At 57.3% G+C, this 26129-nt stretch overlaps 1 protein-coding gene across 7 annotated transcripts in view; it reads left to right on the forward strand.

Annotated features, from left to right (window-relative positions):
- The window catches only part of MTSS2 (MTSS I-BAR domain containing 2), an 80425-nt gene that overhangs the window by 50265 nt on the left and 4031 nt on the right, over positions 1-26129 (forward strand). The window contains exons 4-13 of one of the 7 annotated variants that reach the window (XM_074968348.1): positions 6158-6242; positions 6585-6676; positions 7719-7793; positions 12724-12881; positions 14204-14311; positions 15699-15796; positions 17730-17940; positions 22096-22215; positions 24183-24359; positions 24754-24919. In XM_074968348.1, coding sequence (XP_074824449.1) covers positions 6158-6242; positions 6585-6676; positions 7719-7793; positions 12724-12881; positions 14204-14311; positions 15699-15796; positions 17730-17940; positions 22096-22215; positions 24183-24359; positions 24754-24919 — 1290 coding nt within the window. Of the gene's footprint in view, positions 1-6157; positions 6243-6584; positions 6677-7718; positions 7794-12723; positions 12882-14203; positions 14312-15698; positions 15797-17729; positions 17941-22095; positions 22216-22568; positions 22635-24182; positions 24360-24753; positions 24920-26129 lie in introns of all 7 variants that reach the window. The other 6 variants (XM_074968349.1, XM_074968350.1, XM_074968351.1 and 3 more) reach the window with 6 other exon arrangements.

Raw genomic sequence — 26129 nt, forward strand, 5'->3', positions numbered from 1 at the left:
CATAAATAAATACAGGTGGGCTAATGTCCAGAACAGACGTGACCCTGCCTGGCCAACAGGGGCTTTGAGCTTGACCTTCAGTGCCAAGGCCATGAGCCTCCACTGCAGAGCAATGACAGGACGGGTGGAACTGGGAAATATCCTGCCCCAGGAGGCCTCTGGGAAATGTCCCTCCCTCCTGTGCCTGGATGGGGGAACTTCTGGGGTTGCTCCATCATGCCCGCAGTGAGACAGAGAGAATGCTGAGCTATCCCCTTCCCGCCTGGTGTGAACCAGGGGCCCCTCTCATCTGGTGTGGGGCAGAGGGGATTCTGGGATGGTGCCCTCCTGTCCGGTGTGGGGCAGAGGAGATTCTGGGATAGTGCCCTCCTGTCCGGTGTGGGGCAGTGGGGATTCTGGGATGGCGCCCGCCTGTCTGTTGTGGGGCAGCAGAGAACTGGGGGCTGGTGCCCTCCTGCGCCATGCAGGAGAGAGGAGTTGGGCGGTTACCCGTGGGAAGTTGAGTTAGGAGCAGCTGGGCAAGGTGATGCTCTTGGGCGTGGGGAGGGGGAGCCAGTGGAAATGAATTCTTTCTTGACATGGCTGTGGAGCTGAGGCTGCCGATGAGCTAAGGGGAGAGCAAAGGAAATGAGTTAACCCAGCCCTGCCCCCTCAGTGCAGCCCAGGGACCCTCCCCACCCCCAGCCATGGGCCACTGTGCCCCCTTTCCTTTTGCTGCAGGTCGTTACTGCCACAGTAACGACCTGCGGCAAAAGGAAAGGGGGCACAGTGGCCCCTGGCTGGGGGTGGGGAGGGTCCCTGGGCAGTTTCTCACAACAGAAGGCAAACCAGCCTGGTGGGGAGGAAGGGCAGGCAGTCTGCTTCCACAGCCACTGGGGCTGTACCCCACAGAGCTGTGGAGGGCGGAAAACAATGTTTTGTCCTTTACGCAGATCCCTGTGAAGTAGTGGCTATTACCCCCTTGGCAGGGGGAGGAAATTGAGCTGAGGTGACAGAGAGAACCCAGGAGTTCTGACTCCCTGTCCCCTGCTCTAACCACTAGACGAGACTACCCTCCAGGGGTGGGAACAGACCCCAGGAGTTCTGACACCTAGTCATCTGCTCTAGCTACTAGTCCATACTTCCTTGTTAAACTGGGGTATAACCCCAGAACTGTGATTCCCGATCCTTTGCTCCGACTCCTAGGCCACACTCCCTTGCCCAGGTGGGAACAGAACCGTGGGGCCTCTGTCCTGGGTGCCTGCTCTGGCATGGGGAGGAGTGGGGGCTGTGGGTTAAATTCAAGGAGCTGCCGTTCACGGTTCCCACTGCCTATGGTGACCAGGTGTCTGGTTTTTGACTGGAACACCCAGTCGAAAAGGGACCCTGGTGGCTCCAGTCAGCACCACCGACCAGGTCATTAAGAGTCCGGCTGGCGGTGCTGCAGGGCTAAGGCAAGCTAGTCCCTACCTGTCCTGGCACTGCGCTGTGTCACAGAGTCCCCGGGCAGTGCTCTGGAACTGCTCCCTACGAAGCCAGGCAGGACTCTGGGGAAGTCTCTCTGTGAGCAGCCTGTCTGCAGGGCAAAAAGCTCACACGGCTTCCACCTTCCTGGGTCTGACCGCGGAGCATTCAGCATCCTCTGCCCCTCCGTGCGCTTATCCTACCACCTAGAGACTTAAGAAATGCATAGGGGAAACTGAGGCACCCCTACAGTATTCAGAGGAAACATTAGGAACAGTTCCACTTCGTCACACACTGCACCCCAGAAGCAAAGCAGCCAACAGGTCCAGCTGCACCCCAAACCCCTCATCCCCAGCCCCACCCCAGAGCCCTCACCCCCTGCACTCCAAACCCCCTGCCCCAGCCCAGAGCCCCCTCCCACACCCCAACTCCCTGCCTCAACCCGCAGCCCCCTCCCATGTGTCGAATCTCTCAGCCCCAGCTTGGAGCCCCTTCCTGCACCCTAAACCCCTCATCCCACAGCCCAGAGCCTGTACCCCCTCCCACACCCCAACCCCCTGCCTTAACCCGCAGCCCCCTCCCACATTCCAAATCCCTAGGCCCCACCCCCAGCCTGGAGCCCTCTCCTACACCCCAAACCCCTCATCCTCAGCCCCACCCCAGAGCCCACACCCCCAGCCAGAGTCTTTACCCCCTCCCTCACCCCAAGCCCCTGCCCCAACCCAGTTAAAGTGAGTGGCGGGAGAGAGTGAGCCACCGAGGGAGGGAGAAATGTAGTGAGCAGGGGCGGGACAGGGGCAGGGACTCGGGGAAGGGGTAGGGTTAGGGTTTTCAGTTTTGTGTGATTAGAAAGTTGGCAACCTTATGCCTGCTGCTGAATTGATCGAGGATGGGGAGGAGCAGGAGGACCCATGCTGCCCACCCCACCCCACCCCTAGAGATGCCACACACAAGACATTGGCCCTTTGCAGGCCTAGGGGAACCCATGCCCTAGCTGTCCCATAGCAAGGAAAGGCCCACACTCCAAACTGTCTCTCCCCCCACCGATCTAAGCAGCTACGTTTCTCTCCTGTGCTTCTCTCTGCCTCTCTGAGGCCTGCCTGATCCTTTGCTAGATCTGTGTATTGCAACTCCTTGTTTAACCTCCCGCTGCAGCTGTGGGGTGAGTTCTTTGTGTGACTCTCGCCTGTCCCCGCCACACACACCTCCCCCCATGGCAGACTGTCAGGGATCACAGAATATCAGGGCTGGAAGGGATCTCAGGAGGTCATCTAGTCCAACCCCCGCTCAAAGCAGGACCAATCCCCAACTAAATCATCACAGCCAGGGCTCTAAGGCAGGAGATTCCACCACCACCCTAGGTAACCCATTCCAGTGCTTCTCCATCCTCCTAGTGAAAAAGTTTTTCCTAATATCCAACCTAAACCTCCCCCACTGAGACCATTACTCCTTGTTCTGTCATCAGCTACCACTGAGAACAGTCTAGATCCATCCTCTTTGGAACCCCCCCTTCAGGTAGTTGAAAGCAGCTATCAAATCCCCCCTCACTCTTCTCTTCTGCGGACTAAATAATCCCAGTTCCCTCAGCCTCTCCTCGTAAATCATGTGTTCCAGTCCCCTAATCATTTTTGTTGCCTCCGCTGGACTCTTCTCAATTTTTCCTCATCCTTCTTGTACTGTGAGGCCCAAAACTGGACACAGTACTCCAGATGAGGCCTCACCAATACCAAATAGATGGGAATGATCACATCCCTCGATCTGTTGGCAATGCCCCTACTTATACAGCCCAAAATGCCGTTAGCCTTCTTGGCAACAAGGGCACACTGTTGACTCCTATCCAGCTTCTCCTCCACTGTAAACCCTAGGTCCTTTTCTGCAGAACTGCTGCCGAGCCACTCGGTCCCTAGTCTGTAGCGGTGCATGGGATTCTTCCGTCTTAAGTGCAGGACTCTGCAGTTGTCCTTGTTGAACCTCATCAGATTTCTTTTGGCCCAATCCTTTAATTTGTTTAGGTCCCTCTGTATCCTATTCCTACCTTCCAGCGTATCTACCACTCCTCCCAGTTTAGTGTCATCTGCAAACTTGCTGAGGGTGCAATCCACGCCATCCTCCAGATCTTTAATGAAGATATTGAATAAAACCGGCCCCAGGACCAACCCTTGGGGCACTCTGCTTGATACCGGCTGCCAACTAGACATGGAGGATTGATTTAGTTGGGGATTTGGTCCTGCTTTGAGCAAGGGGTTGGACTAGATGACCTCCTGAGGTCCCTTCCAACCCTGTTATTCTATGGAGCCATTGATCACTACCCGTTGAGCCCGACGATCTAGCCAGCTTTCTATCCACCTTATAGTCCATTCATCCAGCCTATACTTCTTTAACTTGCTGGCAAAAATACTGTGGGATATATCTGTGGCCCTGAGCACATGTTGTGGGGACATTCCCAAAGTAAAAGGGCCAGGTTGAATGGCCCATAACCCCAGCTGGCCTTGGCTCGCAGGCAGCGGATTATTTCAGAGGCATTAACTGGGACAGGATTGGTGGCTCGGGCAATGGGAAGCAGAAGCCGGGAGTGTCTGGGGCTGGCAGAATGGTTATTTACGGAGTGCCAGGGGTGCTTTACACACAAGCCCGCAGTCTAGTTAGATGCAGGCCAGCGGGGGATGGCAAACTAAGACGGGGGGGGGGTTCTCCAGCTAAGGAAGGAGCATGCGCATGGTGTGCTTTGGGATGAACATGCCCTGGTGGGAGGTTTTGTTTAGAAAAGACAATGTGCTACAATGGGTGACGCTGCCCTGTACTGGAGACTGGTCAGCTGTGTGCCGTAGGCCTGATACTGCTCCTACCTGACGGTGCTTTTCCAGGAGCAGGAAGGGGGCTGTTTGGAGCATGAGTATCTGAGTTTGGTCTGCTGGAAAGGCCTGGGTAGATGTGGGGTGAAGCACAACAGTGGCTGAGAAATCCCTGGTGGCTAGGGATTGATGCCAGAATCATAGAAATGTCAGGCTGGAAGGGACCTGAGAGGCCAGCTAGTCCAATTCCCCTGTGCTGAGGCAGGGCCGTTAAACTTCGCTCGGAGGAGCAAAGGCCACCAGGAGGCAGAGTCTGGCTGGGGACAGTTAGGCGCTGGCCAGAAGAGGGAGTTCAAGGAGGAGACGCTGATTCCCTGGTGGGCGGAGGCCTCGGTGGGTCAGTGTAGCGGGAGGGGGTTCTCCTGATCTGGGAAGGGAGATGGGCCTTTCCCCTGTACAGCTGGACTTCGGGGCAGGCCTGAGGCTCAGGAGCACAGAGCAGCTGAGGAGGGACTTGGCTGCTGGCGGGAACCTGCTTCCCAGTTCATGAGCTCAGCCCGTGAGGGTCTCTAAAGCCTGTGTCAGACCCCAGCAGTGCCCTGGGTGTGAATGGGATTGGCCCCTCCCCCCTGCTGAGCGCAGGGTGGGCCAGAGAGACTTGGGGATGGGGAATCAAGCAGGGGTTTAACCCCCGATTGCTGGGGCACTTCAGCTCTCCCATCTGGGTGCACAAGGAGAAGTGGGAGCCCCTGGTGCCTGCTCTGTCCCTGAGGCTGAGCAGGGGAGCCCCTCCCCGCACACCCCTGGTTGCCGCAGTGGGATGGAGAGCAGCCTGGGATCCCATTGCCCCGTCCCAGCTCCTTCCCAAGCAGCCTCCCCTTCCCCCAGCAGTCTCTGCCAGTCAACCTGTGCGGCACTTTGGTCTCCCCTCGCCTGTTCTCACGGTCTCTCCCGAGCCTGGAGCTGGGGATGCTGGATGCTTGGGGGGGCTGCCAGCCATCTCCGGGCCTGGGCTGTCCCCTGGTGGCCATGGACAGGGCTCTCTGGTGAGGCAGGCTGAGATAAAGCAGGCGGAAGTAAGGCGCTTCTGTCTTGGCCCATAAGGTAGCCTCCCTGGGCCAAATCCATCCCTGGTGGAAGGCCATCCATCCCCATGACACCAGTGCCCCTGATGGGCTCAGCCCTGAGCTCGCCAAGGGTCTTGAGGCTCTGGAGACCTCCTACCTCAGTCAAGGGTTTGGCTCCAGACGTGGTTACGTGAGAGGATTTGCACAGGCTGGCTTACAGTAGGGCGCAATGAATGCTTAACAGGTGAGACTGCCCATCTGTCATGATCCTCCTCCGGTGCCCCCTGAATGCCAGGCCCTTTGTGACAGATTTCAGGGGCATTGCCAGCGAAGGCTACCGTGAGAATGGGATGGGCTCTGGACTCAAGTGCCAGGGTGCTCCCAGCCCAGCCCATGGCCTTAGTCACTGCAAAACCCCCAAAGCCAGAGCCTCCCTGCTGCTTTTTTATGATTCAGCAGAGCGGGGCTGCACCCAGAGAGCTCTGCAGCTGGACAGCGCAATCCAGGTCGGGGCTGAGGGGAAGTGCCTGCACCGAGTCCCTTCCAGCGGGAAAGGATAATCCAGCTCCGGTTCTTATATCCCCCCACCTTGATTCCCATCAGACTCCCGTGCCGTGGTCATGCCTCACTTGGGGCAGCCACATGGAAATCCTGCCGTGGACTCCGATGTCCCAACAGCAATGGACTGTGGCTGCAGCACTTTCCCCTGGGCGCTTGGTTCAGGTGCATGTTCTGCCCCAGGGCTTGCAGCCATAGTGCCAGGCTGGTGCCCGGGTTCAAGGGGCTGCGCTGTGGTTCAGTGAAGAGGCTCAGATGGTGTCACCTTCCAGTGACAAAGCTTTTCTCTCCCTGCAGGGGCCACAAGAGACATTGGCTCGGCACTGACCCGGATGTGCATGCGGCACCGCAGCATCGAGGCCAAGCTGAGGCAGTTCACCAAGTAAGTCTGATGGACACCGGTGACACGAGTTTGCCAGCCTCAGCCTCCCCACCCTAAGGATGAAGGAAGTGGCAATAAGTTTCTTCACACTGTGCCAGGCACCCACACAGCTTTGTCCCTCCCAGGACCAGATCCAGGGAGGTGCTGAGCCCCAGTGCAGTCCTTGGGTGCAGCTGGGAGCGCCGCATTTCTGAGATGACTTAGGCCTACATCTATAAACGTATTTAGGGGTTGCCCTGCTCAGTACTGCAAGGCCAACGCCCGGGTCTGCAAAGGTATTTTAGCCACCTCATTCCCACCGGCCTCTTTAACCGGGCTCCCTCTGGCCTCTCCTTGGTGCAGTGCCCTGATGGAGAGTCTCGTCAACCCCCTGCAGGACAGGATTGAGGATTGGAAGAAAACGGCCAACCAACTGGATAAGGACCATGCGAAAGGTAAAGCCCAGGTGACAGGCAGGGGGGATTTGCTATTCTCAGGGGAGATGCACTGTGCCCAGGGGGAAAGGGGGCATGCCATGTCAACAGGGGGGGATGCACTGTGCCCGGGGCGGGGAGGGGGACACACCGTATCCATTGGGGGGGGTGCACGGTGCCAGGGGGGTGCCATATCCACCAGGGAACCCTGTCCCTAGGAGATGAGGGAGAACGCGTGGTACCTGAGAGAGCGGAGGGGGCAGGATAGCCCTGAGCAGGAAAGGGGGGATGCCTGTTAGGGATGTAAAAGGTTAACCAGTTAACTGGTAAGAATTCGTCTTACCGGTTAACCCACCTTAACCATTAACCCTGGGCTGGCCAGCTGGCCAGCCCGCCAACCCCAGCAGCCGTGCGCCACCCGGGGCAGGCCCAGCTGTGCCAAGCGGCCCCATGCTGGAGCAGCCCCAGGCTGGAACACCCCCAGCCGCGCTGGCCTTGGGAGACCAGCCCCAGCTCCACCGGCTGCCGGGATTGGCCCCAGCCATTTAATCAGTTAGCCATTTAAAGGACATATTTTTAATCGTTTAAACGGTTAACTTTTTAAATGGTATTTACATCTCTAATGCCAGTACCCGGGGGAGGAGCATGCCATCCTGGGGGGAGGGGCTCACTGTGTATCTGAGGAGGACGGGTGAGGGGAGGAAGCTGCAGTAACAAGTGGGGGGGAATGTCCTGTGCTCATGGAGCTGGGGGCCGTGGGGCAACATGTCATACCCTCCAGTGAGCATAGTGCCTCCCTGCACAAGGCCGGCCATGGGAGGGGAGACAGACTGTACTCTGGGAGGAGGGGGCGTGGGGGGGACTATGCCATAACAGGGGGAGGGGCTCGAGCTGGGGACTGTATAGCAACAGGGTGAGGGGGGACCACGGTGCGCCTGGGAGAGGCGGGTTAGGGGGGCGTCCTGGGTCAGGGTAGGAGGAATCGTGCGCCAGCTGGGTGGAGGGGGCTGGTGTCCCCTCCTGGAGGCCATGACACGTCTCATGGTCTGTTCGATGTCCTCAGAATACAAGCGAGCCCGCCATGAGATAAAGAAGAAATCCTCTGATACGCTGAAGCTGCAGAAGAAGGCCCGCAAAGGTAAGAGCCCTGCCTGACCCTGCAGTGCCCACGCCAGGGAGGGCAGCCTGCCCCTCCATGAGCTATGGGCCTGCCCCCTTGTGGGGGGTCTCACCTGCTTTCACACCCAAGCAAGGCTGGGCTGGGTCAGGAGTGACTGGAGAGGCCCTGGTGCCCCTTGGCTCTAGGGATCACTGTGCTGCCTTCGACTTGAGACCTTCCCTGAGGCCGGGGACTCTGATGGGGGGAAGTAGTCGGGGCCCCAGTTCACGGTCTCTCCTCCAAGGCAGGACAGAGACCCCAGTGCCACCTGGGCATCCTGGCTCGGGGTTGAGCGTACAAGCGAGCTCCTCGTCCTGCTAACCATGTTCCAGCTCAGACTGTGACGCCTGCCTCCCTCGGTTCCCTCTGCAGCTTGAACTCTTCCCCCTCCTGCCCCCAGGGTTACGGTATGTGTGCTGTGAAGCAGCCAGTCTGCTCCACCCCAGAGTTGGCTGCATTCTGTTGTAGCTCACAGAGCAGTGGGGAGGTTTAATTAACAAATGCTGTCGCCATTAGCCATGCTGGGGCAGAGGGTAGCAGAGCAGCCTAGTTCTTCACCTCTAGGTGTTGGGAAGGTGGCTTTGATGCTGACAATGGGGATCCACCTTGGGGGGTTTGTGGGGCTCAGTGACAAGGTTCAGTGGGTGAACAAGCCTGCTGCATTCACCGCGCCCTGTGGCCGTGACCCCAGAACAATCTCTGCCCCTGGACCCCATCAGAGGAACCCTGCTGTGGAGATGGCACTGGGGAGCAGCTGGAAAGGAAATAGGATGCTGTTCTTGTGCCAAATCCGTGCTGGGGGGGTCCCAGGAGGGCCGGAAAGGGCAGGGAGCGAAGGCGGCTCCGGCACTGGGGAGTCCCAGCCGGGCGCTCGCAGGGCACTGCATGAGGACGTTGTCCGAAGAATTTTGCTGGGCTTGACAGAGCATTGCTCGGCACAGGGCTCAAGAGCAGCTCAGTGGTAGGCAGGCTCTTTGGAAACCGACCCCCAGCTGGGGCCTGTGGCGCTACTTCAATGATAAGAACAAACAGAGCCCTTAAAATGCTCTCTCCAGAGGCTCCCTGCAGGGAAAGATGGCCCAATTCGCTCCCTGCAGGGAACCCTCCCTTTGTCCAGTTTCCCTTATCCCCAGATCACACAGTCCAGCCACTCCCCCCAGCTCCCTTCGCTCCAACCCAACACACAAGGAGTTAACCCCCTCCCGCAGGGTAGGATGGGGGCATGCAGGGGGCCCACACGTGTCTGAGCCGTGTCTGGGAGCAGCCCCCAGGGTGAGTCAGGGCCTGGGGAAGAGGGTGACTGACCTGCCGGCCCTGAGGGGCGGGGGGGGGGGCGCGGAGGGTCCATACATCAGCCTGTCTTTCACACATTCTCTCTCTCTGTCTCTCTCTCTCCTCTTTCCTCCCTTCCACATCCTTCCTGTAGAGCTACTTGGTAAGTCAATCGCTGTCGAGCCAGCCCCATCCCGCTCCCCACAGCCCTCCCCTGTGACCTGTGCTTCATTTATCTCTGTCTCCCCTCTGGCTGAGCTCGAAATGAAACAAACCCGAGTCAGACTGCCCTGGCCCGGGCGGCTGCCACACCCGGCAAGGGACCATCCCAGGCCTTCCCTGCCTGCCTCTCTGGGCCGGTGCCCCCTCTCTGTGGGGTGGGCATGGAGCTCCAGGCCAGACTAGCTTCGCCCCAGTGGGGCCTCCATCTACGGGTGGCTGTAGCAAGGCACAGCAGGCTGCTTTGACACGTGCCGTGCGCTCGCTCCAGAGCCCAGTCCAGGGGTGGCCCAGGCATTCAGCTCTGGTTCCCGGGCTGTGGGTTGGCCCCTTCCTTCCTGTGGCACCTGCGCCGTGCTGAGCTCCTTCTGCCTCCCATGGGCTGTCTGCTGCAGTGGTGCCGTGATTGGGTTCCAGGGGAGAGCTGGGGGGTCTTGGGGAATCCCCATCTCCACATCCAGCCGCGCCACCCCCAAAGGCTGTGAGGAGGGAGTGCCCTGCTCGTGTGCAGGCAAGGAACAACACCCACAGATAGCGAGGTCCCCCTCATGCCCCAGCCTCTGGAGTCCTGCCCCCTGTGCTGGCTACAGCCCCATCCATGCATACGTCCCTCTGCCAGGTGATCAGGCCTAACCTCTCTGTGGCGCATTGGAAACGTGGAGGACATGGCAGCCCCTCTAGGGGGTCAGAGCCCCCATCTACACCGAGCAAGCCTGGGTTTCATTTCAAGCCCTCCCGCCCTGGCTTTCTCCTCCTCTCTCTCTCTCTCTCTCTCTCTCTCTGCCCTGTTCCTCCAGGGTTTGCATGCTGTAAGCCATGTGGTGAATGCTGAGATCTCCCTGCCGGAAGCCCGGCTCCCTCCTGGAGAGCAACATGGATTTCCAGCCCCAGTTGGGCCTGGGGGAAGCTATTTCCCCTTGTCCTGCACTCCAGCTCCCATCTGGCTCTCTCCCTGGTGCCTGCTGCCACGAGCAGGGTCTCTGATTGCAGCCTCTTCCCACCCTCGCTGGGCTTTTGATGTCAAGGAGGCAGGAGTTTTTGCCACGAGTAATCCTTCCAGTGACACCTGACCTGCATTGCCTGTACCAGCCAGACTGGCTTGTGAGTCCCTCCCACTGGCCTGGAAAAACAGGATGTCTCTAAACCGTTGTTTTATCAGATAACGCCCAACCCTCCCAGCCAGGGGCCTGTTCTGGGGATCCCCACTACAACAGCCCAGACTGGCTCTTCACTCCGGCCATTGTGCCCACGTTCCTGGGAAGTGGGTCGGGTCCACGCCGCACATCTTCCAATCTGGATTTGCTCACCCTGGTGGCTTGGCTCTGGGATTGGGGGCTGGCCAGATGGGAAATTCAGACTGGGATCCAGGTCCAGATTCCAGACTGCCACGGACTTGGCCAGGGGCTGATTCAGACTTGTCTCTCCTGTGCCAAGGCAGGCCCTCTCTGGCACTCTGCCTACCTGCCTGGTGCTCCCCTTTGTGCAGCACCGTCTCAGCACTCGCCCACCACAAGTTTGGGTGTCTCCACCTCCTGGCCTGATTAGCCTCTTGACTGTTTCATCCGGGGAACTCCTCGTGTCGCCATCTTTCTCCTCCGTTCCCCTGGTCTTTCCACCTGCCAAGCCTCTCAGTCGTCCGGCTTTACCTTCTGTGCATGGGGATCACTGGGCAGGGAGGGGGGGCTTTGTTGGGACTCCATGGAGTTCATGTCCTCATGTCCCCAACGCTGGGGGAACCCACCCACATCCAGTGGTCAGCCTGGTGTGCTTGAATCAAGCACTTTGAGCGCTGCATGCTGGGATTGGTCATCTCCAGAGTGAAGCTGGGGCAGATGCCATCTGCTCTGTTTCATGCAGGTGGCTCTGTGGCCCCTGAGCAGGGCAGTTGGGGGCCCCGCCAACCTAAAGCGCTCATTCCTCGGCTCCTCTTTGCTTTGCTTGCTCTGTCCATGCATGTGTGTTTCATCTTCCCACCCTGGACTAACACCTGGGCACTCCTGCGCCCACTGCATGGGTCACATTCTGCCTCCATTGGACGAACCGATTCACCCAAACCTCTCAGCTCTCCGTATTCCGCTGGCTTGTGCCTTCCTCCAGCCACAAGATGAGCAAATTCCTCCCCGGTGCAACTCCAGGGCTTTGGTGGGGCTGCCCCAAGGATGAATTTAGACCCATGTTGTTAAATGTGATGTTGAGGGGGATGGGGCGGGGTGGATCCAACAAGGGAAACTTCTGCAAGGTGAGTGTGAAACGGACATGGACTGGGGAGGCGGGGGTGGGACAGGGAGGAGGAGGGTAGTTGATCCATTTGCAGAGCCAGTGTGTGGGTTATGACACTGGTCCGGTTGCTCTGTCCAGCTGGACAAAGCAGGGCTCTGCACCTGCCATCCTGAAGCAAAACCCCTGGGTTGGTTGGGTAGGGCTGGAGCCTGAAGTGGGGGTCAGACCACCCAGGAGAGGATGGGGCTTTCTGCCACATGACCCAGCCTCTGGATCAGTTCGACCGACCCCTGCCGGGGCCCACGCAGAGAGAGGTTCAGAGCGCTGAGCTGGTGAAGGCAAGGCTGGGGTCATGCTGCAGCTGGGATACTAGTCAGCTGGTGCCTCCGCTGTGGAGTCCGCAACAGAAAGAAGCCACTGGAGGGGCCATGGAGATCTCTGAGCCCAGCAGATGGAGAGAGCACCTTTCCGTGTCCTGCAGTTCTTTTATAGCACTGTCGCTAGGAACAGGCTGAGCCACGTCCTTCCCTGGGGCAGCTCCACTGACTGGCCAGATGACACATGGCCCATTGTGTCTGTCATGGTGGATGATTAGCCCAGGAGCTAATCCTCAGCCTTGCTTCTCTGTCCTCGTGGTTTGAAGGCAGAAGGCCTCCTCCATAGGCCTCGGGAAGGACTCCAGGGCTGTATTGCCCCGTGGAGATCCTGAGCAAAGCCAGCCACTGGCTTTTTTCTGTGTTGATTCCCCCTTACGTGGACCGACGTGCATCCCTCAGTGAGCTCAGAGCATCCCAGCAGAGGGAGATTCTTACAGCACCCTATGTCTCAGGAGAGCCCTTGACATGCTGGCAGGAGGCTTGTTGGAGTTACATTACTTTCCCACCAGTGACCTGGCATTGGGTGTTCAGCGGTTTAGAGCCTATGGCCTGGGATTGCAGCGGGGGAGCTCGTGCTGCAGTTCGTAGGCTGTAATTGTCCGCAGTTCAGTAGCAGTCGTCCTAAACGCTCTGTGAGATGCTGTGCTGGTGGCTGCTCATGTGAAATTCTGCAGTGTCTTGTCCAGGGACTGACATCCCCCACTGCCTGCCTCAGTTTCACAGCAGCAGAGCGTGGAAGAGGGAAGATCTCTGGAAGGCAGCAGGTTCGGGACCGGTGAGTGGAGAGTGGATGATGTCTCCGTGTCCTTGTCTCCTTTCAGGGAAGGGGGACCTACAGCCCCAGCTGGACAGTGCTCTCCAAGACGTCAATGACATGTACCTCCTTCTGGAAGAGACTGAGAAGCAGGCTGTCCGCAAGGCCCTCATTGAGGAGCGGGGCCGCTTCTGCACCTTCATCACCTTCTTGCAGCCAGTGGTGGTAAGTGCTGCTCTCCCAGGCCCTTCTGGGGAGAGGTGTGTTAGAGCCCAGCGGGCTGGTTTTCAAACCCACCGGCCAAACAAGCCAGAAGCCAACCAGCTCCTGCTCTGGATCTCCCAACAGACACTTCCCCACTGCCTCCAACCATCTCCCCAGCAACAAACCCTCTCACAAGCGTGGAGGAACCTGCAGTCTCATCCTAGAGATTCGAGGAGGCAGGCTTCTGTGTCTCTAAGGTATCCCTCCCAACAGGACCTGGTGCCACTCAGGTTTGGCTCGTCCTGCCCTCCGTAGAGGGAGACAGAGAGGCAGCCAAGCCAGACCCTCTTCACCGCTCAGTTTAGGGGGGCCCCTTAAATGGGGGTCTCAGGAAAAACTGCTTTCAACCAGGACAGGGTCTTTGGGGGTCAAAGTGGGAGAGTCCCGTGAAAGCTGGGACTGTTGGGAGGTGAGCGCTACGGTCAGGGTGACCAGCTAGCATGTGTGAAAAATTGGGACAGGGGGGCATTAAAGATGCTAGGAGATGTTTCCCAAGAGCAGGGAAGTTAGTCCGTGTCCTGGCCCCTTCCAGCGGCCTTTCTCAGAGTCCCAGGAGCCGCTCATTGCAGTGGCTGATACCGATCAGTTTCCTTGTCCCATGTCATGGATTAGAACAGACAGTACCTTCTGGCTGCGTTGGATGTATGGTGATTGGTGGATAGAACTCTGTCCCCAGCTGCAGGGCTCTGAGGTCAAATTCCAAGGAGGTGAATGCTGGAGGGATTGACATTAGCACCTCCCGGAGGTGAAGGTCACAGGGAACCAGGTTGCGGATCTCCTGGAGCTGTGCTGCCAGGGAGGTTCTTGTGACGGGGGAAAGGACAGTTGCTCCATGGAATGGCTGGGAATTTGCCAATCACAGCCCTCGATGGTCCTGCTTCTCCCCAGGAGGCTAGCCAGTCCCACTTCACTCAGGGGATGGTGCAATGGCAGCTTCCAGTTACACTTCCAGAGCCAGATCCTCCACTGATGTAAATCAGCATCCCTCCCTTGGCTTTGCAGAGTGGGGCTGGGATCTGGATTCTCTTTACTTCGCTGGGGTTGTGCCAAGTAGGGGCTGATGAGCTACTCTGGCTGCCCCACCCCTCTGATGCTGACATGGCTTCAGGCAGGTTCTTGCAGGCGTTCTGCTGTCAGGGCCAGCTGGCTGGCAGGCAGAGCGAGTTTCACACGCCGCGTAAGACACTGCTGACTTGGAGGAAGCCAAGCAGGGCAGTAAGGGAAGGGGAAAGCCCTGGTTCCCACGGCACCAACTGCTGATGCTTCCTCCTCCTGCCGCTCAGACTGGCGAGATCACCATGCTGGGAGAGATCACTCACCTGCAGGGCATCATGGAGGACCTGGTGGTGCTGACTGCAGAGCCGCACAAGCTGCCCCCTGCCAGCGAGCAGGTGAGGAGCACAAGGACTGGTTGTGCAGGGGGAGGGAGGGCGTGCAAGGGGGGGATGGGAATGTTCGGGGGGGAATATTTCTGGGAGGAGAGACAGCAGCATGTGTCCACTGGCAGCAGAGAGCAGCTGGCCCCTACAGCGCTAACTCAGATGTCCATCGAGGTGTGACGAAGCGGGACTGTTCTTAATGTTTCCTCTGAATATTGTGGAGGTGCCTCAGTTTCCCCTAGGCAGTTCTTAAGTATCTAGGTTGTGGGATAAGGGTGTATGATCGTTGCAGAGCCCTAGAGGGCAGGTGTGTGCAGGGGTCTGGACACAGAGAATGGCCGATACCCTGTTTCCTGGCAACTGATGGCCTGAGCCCTTCCCCCCTGCAAGGTGAGAGCTAAAGGGTTGGAGAACAAAGGAATCAGGTGCCCTCCTGGCCCGGGAAAGGGACAAAGCCCAGAGCAGGGTGGGGGGCTGGAGAGAGTTTCAGTTTGGGGCTGGCTGGAGACCTGGAGTGAAGTGCAGACGGGGTTGTCTGGCTCACTGCCCCCGAAAATGGACCCAGCTGAGGGGTCCTGTTCTCTGCACCTACAAGCTCTGTGTTAGACCGTGTTCCTGACATCTAATAAACCTTCTGTTTTACTGGCTGGCTGAGAGTCACGTCTGACTGCGGAGTTGGGGTGCAGGACCCTCTGGCTTCCCCAGGACCCCGCCTGGGCGGACTCGCTGTGGGAAGCGCACAGAGGGGCAGAGAGGATGCTGAATGCTCCGAGGTCAGACCCAGGAAGGTGGAAGTTGTGTGAGCTGTGTCCCCTGCAGACAGTCTGCTCCCAGAAAGGAGACTTCCCCAGAGTCCTGCCTGGCTTCGTAGGGAGCAGTTCCAGAGCATCGCCCGGGGACTCTGTGACACGAGGGTCTTGCTGGAGGGAGGGAGAGAGGGAGGGGAGGGGAATGGAAGCACTTAGTTATAAATGAGCAGTTTCATCGATTTGGAGATGCCAAGGCCAGAAGGGACCATTGCAATCACCTAGCCTGACCTCCTGCATGGAAGGGGCCAGAGGCCGGCCCCACAACCATTCCCAGAGTGGAGCTTTGAGAGAAACAGCCCATCTGGACCGACAAGTGGCCAGTGATGGAGAATCCACGTGACCCTTGGGAAGTTGTTCCCGTGACTAATTACCCTCCCTATTAGACCTTTAATGCCATATTTCCAGGCTCAGTTTGTCTAGCTTCAACTTCCAGCCATTGGATTGTGTGAGTCCTTTCCCTGCTAGACGAAGAGCCCACTATTCCATATTTATTCCCCATGGAGGTACTTACAGACGGTGAGCAAGTCACCCCTTCGCCTGCTCTTTGATAAGCTGCATTGCTAACGTGGCCTGGCTCCTTCCTCCTGCAGGTGATCAAAGACCTGAAAGGCTCTGACTACAGCTGGTCCTATCAGACTCCTCCATCCTCCCCCAGCAGCTCTGGCTCCCGCAAGTCCAGTATGTGCAGGTAAGTTCAGACTGTAGCAGGGGACTTCACAAACATACTCGGGATGGGGGTGAAGGAGTTTCTGCTTTAATACTCACAACCTCATTGTGTAAGTGCTTGAGTGCTCAGCTGGTAACGCCAAATACCTGGCCTGAGCTCAGGTCCTCAGGCACAGGGAGAAGAATGCATGGTGAAATGTCGCCAAGACTCTGTGTGGATCAGATGCTAATTGATCATTAAAGCATTGCACTGAGGATTAGCATAGATCAGTATCTGTGGCATGGGGCTTAATCCTCCATCAGATGAACTCCTTTTCACAATCAGTGCTTTTCATGCCCAGACCATGTCTGTGTAACCCCAGAGGAGATGCTTACATGAGAATCTTAATACTCAGTAATACTTAATATGAAGGGCCTTTGGTGGAGGGAGGATTTGTGGAACACATGGGGTCAAAGAATGGTTACAAAGTTAATTGAACTGTCTGTCTCTTCTCTCCCTCCTGGAGTATGTGATTGGACCTGACTCACTTACACACCTGAAAAGTCCCTAGGCTTGGAGCCTTTATCAGAAGTATAAGGTCAGGCCCCATGTATTCCACCATTCTGTGGGCTAGGAATTTCCCTGGAATTCACCCTTTGCCACCAAATTGGGATCCAGAATCTCAGCTTTCTTAAAAATGAATATGTTTCTAGCCCTGGTGGTTGCAAAGAAAAGCTTGAAAACATGACCTGAGAGTCACCCATTCAGAGATGTTTGCTGACAGGCTGAAGCGATAGGTCTGCCAGGTATGAACCAGACCCATTGTCTGGCCCTGGAACCTAAAGATGGGCACCTGTGCCACGGGGAAAATGAAAATATGGGTGCAGCCTACGATAAATAGAACCGAATTCCCAATCAGCCTCCCCAGGGCTCCTGGACACCCAACGTCTTACTCATCTTAATACTGAATGCAGTGAAAACCTGCATTTTAAAAACGTGTCTGAAACGGCTGCAGGATTTCCCCGGTGGCACTGCAGAATGTAGAGGGGCGAGTGTGTGAGGGGCCTGCCAGCGGTGATCCCTGATCCTGCAGCTTTTGGGGCCAGTGCTGGTCAATACTCAAGTCTTTAGAATCACGTACTGGAATGGAGCCAGGCTGGGTACATCACAGATGCACCAGCTCTCCCAGGCACCAGCACACACTAAAGGAGTGCTCAAGGGTTGCTGAAGAGGAGATGAAGTCTCCTGGGTCCATAGCACCCCAGCCAGTTTGCACAGATTCTTTGCATGTGCTTTAAGAACATCTTCGGCCATGGGTGTGTCCCTCTTCCTCAGTTTCCCCATCTGTAAACATGGGGGTAACGATACCGACCCACCTTTTCATTCATAGATTCTAAGGCCAGAAGTGACCCTTGTGCTCACCTGGCCTGGCCTCCTTTAGAGCACAGTGCACAGAACTTCCCCAAAATAATTCCTAGGGCAGATCTAGGCTCCCCCAGGAAGGTGCTGGCATCTAGGGAAGAACAGCTCCCCGACTATTGTGGGTGCACGTCTGAACTGAACCTCTGGCCTTCCACAGCACCTGCACTGCTGTCTCTTCCCCTTCGCCCTGGAATGTGCTTCGGGGTGGACAGGGCTAGAGAGGGGCCAGTGGGACAGGGTGGGACCCACAGAATGAGTGTGTGCTGGAGGGTGCATGCTGCATGGGGGCAGACACTGAGCCTGCCCCAGAGACAGAAATGCAGGCGTGCGCCCTCCTTTCCGTCCCTCCCCCTCCCTCCCACCCCCCTGGTCTGTAACTCTAGTCCTGTCGTGTATAAATCTGTGTGGCGGACCTTTGTCTGAAACTGTCTTTTCCTTCCTTTGCCCTCCTCGTAACCCCTCTCACCCTGATAACATGCATCTCTCTCCTGATTGCCACCCCTCCTCCCTCTTCCCACTCCCCTCTCATCCCTCCTCCCCGCCGTCCCCCCAGCAGTGTTAACAGTACAAAGGGTGGTACCGCTTGGTCCAGCGGGTCCCAAACATACTCACCAGGTTCCACCTATCGCTACCGCAGCCTGGCGCAGCCGGTTAATGCCAACACCCGCCTGTCCAGCGTCTCCTCCCACGACTCTGGCTTCATCTCCCAGGATGCCACGTACTCCAAGCCGCCTTCTCCAATGCCATCTGACATCACCAGTCAGGTAAGGGGGCCATGGTGCGATCGCTAAGCTGACGTGAATGACTGCCCTCTGGATTCTACACACCCCTTTAAAAAGAAAGGGAAAGGCTCCACTTCAGTGATCCACATCAGATCACACGTGCTCATGCCTCCTGAGCGAAGCAGCGGGGTGTAGTGGGTAGAGCGCAGGGGCCCAGAGACTCCTGGCTTCTAATCCCGTCTCTGCCACTGATTTGTCTGAGGTTCCCCATCTGTCAGAGAGGGGCAACATTCACCAACCGCCTTGTGGGGCACAGCGAGGGTTAATGCAGATGAGGTGGGGACATGGCTTTAATTCACATTGACCCGGTTCCCACAGCATGGCAGTGAATCCATATGGGATAACTGGGCAGATTTCTGCACGGTCTCTTCACCCCGGCGCCTCTCTTGTCAGCTGGCCCAACAAGCCATTTTGAAGCCCCAGCAGTAAGATTTAGGTGGGAAACCACTGCCACACAATCTCAGGGGCCTTGGGAGGGGAAATAGACAGAATCGAACTTGCATTATGGTCAGAAAACGTGGCCCCTTCTTATTCCCTGCATGCCCCAGGCCGACCTGCTCACCTTAGTGACAGACCCGAGCCGTTGGTATTGGACCTGCAGAGCCAGCCCAGCTCTGAGAGAGCGGCTGGGTTTCTGCACCATCCCCAGAACATCCCCCAGCCATGGGCAGATTGTACTGCTGGGGACACCGCCGAGCTGTGTCCCAGCCCAGGGTGACTCGGCAAAGCAGGGCAATAGGCCACTTGGTATGATTTTAAACTGACGTAGGTGCCCAGGGCTGTGTGGACGCCCTTGTTTTGGTTGGAACCAGGCTTATCTCTAGTTAGCAGAAGTCACCCAGAAACAAGTTTAAGTCTAACCTAAATAAACCGCCATTAAACCAGAGTGAGAGTGTACACACGGGTTTGCACTGGTTTAACTACCCCAGTGCAAATTTGGGCATAGGCAAGAAACGTCTTTTGACTGTTAAGATGAGCACTTTCTGTCTGCATCAGGGAGAAACGGGAAGCCTGGAGCCCTGGAATGGCATTTTCTGGAGAGTATCCACACTTCACCGTGACATGCACTGAAATATTCAGAGTGACCCATGCCACAGGCATCCTGCCTTTAGCATGGAACTGCAAAGGACTCGCAAAAGCCAACAGCAGGGAGGGATGAGATGGCTTAGGCAACTGCCCTGCTGTGCCTTCAGGCTCCAGGCTCTCAGCATGGAATTCCAGTGGTGCACGGTATTCAGATACAGCATAGCTCCTGCTCTCTTCCCCACCCATCATCGGCTTCACACGGGGCTGCTGGCATCAGGAGCAGCCCCTGGGAAGCTGGGCTTGCCCTCCACTCATTTTATTTGCCAGTAGTTACCCTCCCTCTAATTTTTCAAGTCTGACGTGTGAAAGCCAGAAGCCCTCGGTCTGTAGCACCGACCAGCTGGCCCTAGCGCTTGGATTGCTTGGGCATGGTAGGTCTGGAAAGCACTGCTAAGGGCAGTGCACGTTGTCAGCAGCACGAGGCCCGCATTGCAGAGCTGTCCCTGCACCCCGTTTAGGGCAGCCAGGATCGGCGTTGTGATGAGTTTCCACATGTGGCGGTGGCTGGCCCGTTGGTTAGCTCGCTCTCTGACCTCCCTGGCTGTGGCAGGGACATGGCTCCCGCAGGGTGATCGGGACACTGTGGGCAAGGGGCAAAGCCTCCGCAGGCTGCATGCACGACTCAGACGGCTGCTCACACCCCTGGCTCTGGCTCTGGCTCTAACCCTAACCCAGCTTGGTGCGGCTGAGTTCATAACTGGATAATGTGGATACGCTAAGCCAATCTCACTAACACTGTGCAGCTTTCCTGCTGGTCTGGCTGGGGGTTGGACGCCGGCTGAGTGAACAAGACAGGGTAATGTCCAGGATCAGGGTCCACCCCGGGTTACTGTTGGGGTAGGGGACCTGGCCTTCATCCTTTCCAGGAGTCTGCTCTCAGCCAAGGCATGGCCATTGCGCCAGGCAGCGCTGTGGCTGGGGTGTGGCGTACTCAGCTGTCCCTTGGGAATCCTAGGCCAGCCCAGAGGGAAGGCAGCTGAAGCTGGGGAGAGGGGCTGAATGGAGGGGTAGTGCACAGCACCCCACACTCTATTTCTGTCCCCTGGAAGATGGGGCTGGGGGCCAGCCAGAGCTGGGTGTACTCCCCGGGGGCGGGGGGGGGGCGGTCTGGAGTGGCAGCAGGGCTGCTCTGTCCCTCCTTCCCGTGAGAAGGCAGCAGGAGAGGCTCTTTGGAAAGAGACTGCGGCCCCTGCACCATGCACACCCTTCAGCCAATGCTGTGACTGTGTCAGCATGCCTAGGTCTGGGGGTGACGCAGCGACAGGGTACAGGGTGGTGCGTATGGTGTGTTGTCTGTGTGTGTCAGGGATGGGGAGTGTGTACAGGGAATGTGTGTGTGAGTATGCTGTGTGCTGGGGGAGTGCATGCAGCGTGTGCAAGGCATGTGTGTATCCGGTGTGGTATTCGATGGGTAAATGTGGGGGTTATACTATATGTTTGTGTGGGGATGGCATGGGTGTGTCTGGATGGTACATGGAGGGTGTACCTGTCTGAGAAGTGTATATGGAGTGCAGCTGGGTACGTGTGCAGGAGTGTATTTATGGTGTTTATATCTCTGTGTGTTGGGTGTGTGACGTGGTGGGTGGAGGTTCATAAGCAGTGAGCACGTACATGTGTGCATCCACAGGGAGTGTGTGTGCGTGCATGTGTGTGTGTACGCAGGGAAGGAAAGCGTGTAGGTGTACGTACGTACAGGGAAGGAGGGCATGTGTACGTACGTACAGGGAAGGAGGGCGTGTGTATGTACGTACAGGGAAGAAGGGTGTGCGTGTGTGTACATATGTACAGGGAAGGAGGATAAATGTGTGTGTGTGTGTGTGTGTGTGTGTTGTGACGGAGTCAGACCAGAAGGATATAAGAGAGTGGTGGAAGGCAGATATATCAGCCTCAGGGTGAGCAGGTCCCTGCTCCCTGGATAGCCAAACAAAGCCGACTCCAGGCCAATCAAGACACCTGACACCAATTAACCAATTAAGGTCATTAGGCTAATTGAGACAGGTGGAACCAATCAAGGTCTCACTCAGACTGCTTAAAAGCTCTCCTTTCCAGTTCCCTAGAGAGAGCCCAGGTGAAAGGAGCTGGAGGAGGAGGAAGGATTGCTGTATCCTGAGGTAGGGGTGAAGCTAGGAAGAGGGGACTATGGGGGAAGTGGCCCAGGGAATCAAAGCAGTGTTTAGTGGTGGATGGAAACCCACCAACAGCTGCTATCCTTAAGGTCCCTGGGCTGGAACCCGGAGTAGAGGGTGGGCCCGGGTCCCCCCCCACCCCCATACTCTACAGAGATCCCCTTGAGAGGGGGCGCAGGACTCGGTCCATTCAGGAGGGCGAACTGTGCCTACGGAGCAACACAGATCGTGGGGTGTTTCCCCATCCCATCTCCCATACTGGCCTGTGATGAGAGTAACCCAAGAGGCTGTGACTCTGGCCACTACGCTGTGAAAGGAAGGTCACATTGGGGCCTTAGTGAGTTTCTGAGGCCCCTGGATCTGCCAGGAAGCGCGGGGCCCACAATTACAGGCTCGGAACTTTGTCACAGTATGTATGTGTAGTCAGGGAGTGTGTGTGTGTGTGGGTGTACACAGGGAAGGAGGGTGTTTGTGTGTATATGTATGTACAGGGAAGGAAGGAGTGTGTGTGTGTGCGCATGGGGTTGGTGGGTGGGTGTGCATACAGAGGGAAGGAGGGCGTGCATGTGTGTATGTGTACGTACGTGCAGGGAAGGAGGGGGTGTGTGTGCATACAGAGGGAAGGAGGGCGTGCATGTGTGTGTGTGTACGTACGTGCAGGGAAGGAGGGGGTGTGTGTGCATACAGAGGGAAGGAGGGGGTGTGTGTGCATGCCTGTAGGCTGTCTGTCTGTACCTAACATTCACCGGGGCACTCCAGCTGTGTCTGCACTGCTGGCTGTGGGGCTGGCCCAGATGCTCCCGGGCTTGGGGGGCGCGTTTCTCTCCTCTCCTGCTGCATGCCTTTGGCTTTGTAACCAGGTTTCTTGTCTTCCTTCTCTGTGTGTTTGTTTGACGCTCCCGCTGACGGACTCTGGGCATGGCAGAAGTCCTCCAGTTCCGCATCCTCCGAGGCCTCGGAAACCTGCCAGTCAGTTAGCGAATGCAGCTCCCCCACCTCGGTTAGTTCTAGCTCTACCGCAGGGGCGTGCTCAGGTGGTGAAAAGGTGAAGCCTTCATCAGCAACGTCCCCCTCTCTGTCCGTCTCTCTCGCTCCATTGGGGTTACGTTTCCCATGCAGATACCCCAGGGGCAGCACAATGCATGGCACCTGGGGGCCTCTTGGGAGACGCACCCCTCCCATCCCATTAATCTCCCCCTCCTCCCCCTCCATCTCCACTCCTGGGCTGCCCTGGCTCTCGACTGGCTTTGTGCTTTGTCACGGGCTCTGAAGCTCTGGTGTGCGTCTGGCTTCCCTTCCCCCTGCCTACCATGCTGCTCGGCTCCCAGGCTGCGGGGGGACATGGCACAGAAGTGAGTGCAGGGTTTTCTTCACCACCGGTTTCTTGCTGTGTTTCAGCTGAAACCTATGAATGTAGCTCATGTGGCCAGGACTGAAGGAAGCTCCCGAAGAAGCCTGAGCCTGGTGTGTATTTCCCAGCGTGTCTGTGGGCAAGGCCCTGTCAGAGGTCTGGAGATGGGAGACGTTGGGTCACGTCTCTCCTCCCCGCAGCGGGCTAGGGCAGGGCCCTCCCCTGCGGCTGCAGTAGACTCTCCGGTGCTTTGTGTAGGGAGGGGTGGCTCTTTGCCCCTGGGCTGGAACTGGGCTGTGCTATGCTGCCCGCACTGAGCCCAGCTGGGGTGAGCTGGCAGGCCAGGTGGTGGAGAAGCGGGACAGGTCCGTGCCGTGCCGGGGCAGCCCAGCACTACGTGACCTGCAGCCGAGAAGCTAGCCGGTGGGTCTAAAGCAAAGCAGGCTGCATGCAGCCATATCTCCAGTGCTGCTGGGGCTGCGTGGCTTCTGCGCTGGTGAGCCAGTAAGGGATGAGCAGAGCCACGGTAGGTGTTGATTATTGGCTTGACACACCGTGTCTGTCTCTCCCGCTTCCTGAGCTACCCCAGCATTTGCCAAGCAGCCTGGAGCTCCAGGCCGACAAACCCGCTGCCTGGCTCACTGGCCTGGGGGCTTCACCCGCTGTGCTCCTTGGCTGCGACAGCAGAGTTGGCCACCGCACGGCTTCCCGTATGACAGGGAGCAGGGCTGCATTCCCCTTGGGCCGCCTCCCAGCCCTTACCCTGGGATCCCCAGCCCAGGCCCTGTCACTCGGCTGCTCAGCACCCCTGGTGCCTGGGGGTCAGGCCATCCTCTGTGTGCACGTCTTCTTCCTCAGAGGGAAACAGAGACGGGGGGGGGGGGGCACCTGGGACGGCCCCGAAATGGGCCCAGCCTTGGCTTGAGTGTGATCCCAAGATGAGCGGAGTTGCGGGAGAGCCAGTCATTTTCCTGACTGCCAGGAGGCTGAAACGGAGGCTCTGTGGTGCCAAGGAAGGGGGCACATAGAATGGGGGCTAGCACAAGGGACTGAGCAGACATGTGGGTCAGATGGGACACAGGAAAGGGATGGGGGTGAAGAATGCGAAAGATGGATAGAAATGTGTCCAGGAGGGAGATAGATGGGGCGGGGGGGGAAGAAAACCAGGGAGGGGGATGGGTGGGGATAGGTGAGGAGGGAGATGGGGAAGGAATGGGTGGAGTTGGTATCTTGTCCAGATGATGGTGTGATTGTGGCTGGAGGTTATTACTAGGCATTGGGCTGAATGGTCCAGGCTAGATCCCCCTCGGGACTCCCTGTACACACGCATGCCCACACGTGCACACCTACATACATAGATGCGTGCACACACATGGCCTTCGTACTCTACATGTGGCCACGGACAGAGGCTTTGGTACACAAAGAAGCGAGAGCCTGGCATACCAGCCCATCCATCCAGGGTGGTGGCAGGATGGTTCACACAGCTGCTGCCTCTGCTAATTTGCAGCCAGTCATTTTTGTGTTACCACCAGGACCCTTCCTTCCCTCCCACCCCAGCACTCTCCCCTCTATTTCTTTCCATGCTCACTAATCCTTTGCTACGTTCCTGTCCCCCTGAGGCCAAGCCCCCTGTCTTACCAGGCCTGCCTTGCCTTTTGCAGGATTGGTCCAAGGCCAGTCCTTACGACCAGCCGGTGGTCACCACCCTGCAGCGGAGGAAGGACCGCGTGGAGCATCTGCGGGAGGCCGAGATGGGCTCCGCCAGCATGGGGTACCCAGGAATTAACCTGGAGGACGTGCCCAGGCCCAGGATGTCCCCAGCTACCATCGCTGCCAAGGTACAGCTTTTAAGGAGCGAGGGGAGGGCAACGGGGGACCATGGAGACTGTTTGCAGCACTGAGTGCTGGGTTCGAGCCCTGCTCCTGCGCAGTTCACTTCGTGGTTCCCTGGGAGTGCCTGGATGTCCAGATCCTGCCCTCCCGCCCTGGGGCTTGCTTGCTGCCCTCCCCCTCGCTGGGATGGCCGTGTGCTTACAAACCCATCTGAGTGCACAGACCTGCTGGCTGGGAATCGGTCCTGCCCCGTGCTGCTGGTGAACCCAGCCCGACTTGCAATATTCATGTCAGTTGCTCCTGACTCCCAGTCATGCCCAGAGACCAGGGTGAGAGGAGCAAACTCCTCTGACTGGAAGCTAAGGCAGATTGTGATGGGTCCCTCTGGTTCTCCAACAGCATGGTGAGGAGGTGTCCCCTGCTGCCAGCGACCTGGCCATGGTGCTCACCCGTGGCCTGAGCCTCGAACACCAGAAAAGCAGCCGGGACTCCCTGCAGTACTCCAGTGGCTACAGCACCCAGACCACTACACCATCCTGCTCAGAAGACACCATCCCGTCTCAAGGTAGCCTCCATGCAGCCGGGCTGGCAAGGGGGCTGGGTTTTCCAGGCCTTGGAGCGACGTGCTCAGCCAGGGCTGATGCCCAGGACTCACTGAGATCCACTGCTCGCATGGCAGGTCCTGCTGCAGGGATCTCAGGATGGAGCCACTGGGTTACTTCTGCCGAAGGGATCAAATGGGGCAGGATAAATCAGGAGCTGCTGTGGAGCTGCAGGATGGGGCCGAGCTGGTGGCTTGGAGGGAGCCGGGAGTTCCCATCATGCCGCAGGGCATTCTCTACATCCAGTTTTGCAAACAGTATTTTAGATTCATAGAACTGTGGGGCTGGAAGGGACCTCGAGAGTGCGTCCGTGCGTCCCCCCTGCGCGGAGGCAGGACCAGGCACACCGAGACCAGCCCGCACAGGGGTTTGTCCTACTTGCTCTTAAAACCTCCAGAGGTGGGGTTTCCTTGGTGACCTTGGTACTGAATAAATAAACGGTTCCTTGTCACAACCTGGAGGAGACAATGACGTCCGCTTTTTCAAATTCTGTTGCAAAATGTGGTTTTCCATTTGTCCACCAGCTTGTGTTTGCATGATGGTTTGTGGTGCGGTGGGTGGGCTTTGGTCACATTTGCACCCATGACTGTGGGGTGTGGTGGCTATGTTGTAAGTGGTGTGTGTGTTTTGTATGATTTTTGTGTTGCGTGTAATGTGATGGTGTGTGATGTTTTGATTGTGTGGTGTGTAGTCTGGTTGTTATGTTTGTGTTGTGTGGTTTTTTATAGTATGTTGTGGTTGTATTATGTGTGGTGTGTATTTTGGATCATGCTGATTATAGGCGCTAGCGTTTTGGCTCTGTGGTGTGGTTGAGTTGCTGGTGGTCATTGTGTGTGGAATGGTTTTGTTGCTGGTGGTTCTGTGTATGTAATGCGGTTGTGGTTGTCTTGCTGGTTCATGTTTTGTGGTTGTGTTGTGCATGCTGTGGCTGGTAGTTGTGTAGCTGGAGGTTGTGGTTTGTGTGTCATGCTGACATTGGTGATTGGTGCATGTATTATGGCTCTGGTTGTGTTGCTGCTGGTGTGGTTGTGGCATGTGTGTGGCATGCTGATACTATGTATTGATTGTGTTGGGGCTCTGGTTGTGTTCCTGGTGGTTGTGGGGGGCGGGGGGGTGTCATGCTGATGTTGTGTTGCACATGTGGTTGTGTTGTTGCTGGCGGTGTCGTTGTGG

This window comes from Natator depressus, chromosome 12 (genome assembly GCF_965152275.1).
Source record: "Natator depressus isolate rNatDep1 chromosome 12, rNatDep2.hap1, whole genome shotgun sequence".
NCBI lineage: Eukaryota > Metazoa > Chordata > Testudines > Cheloniidae > Natator > Natator depressus.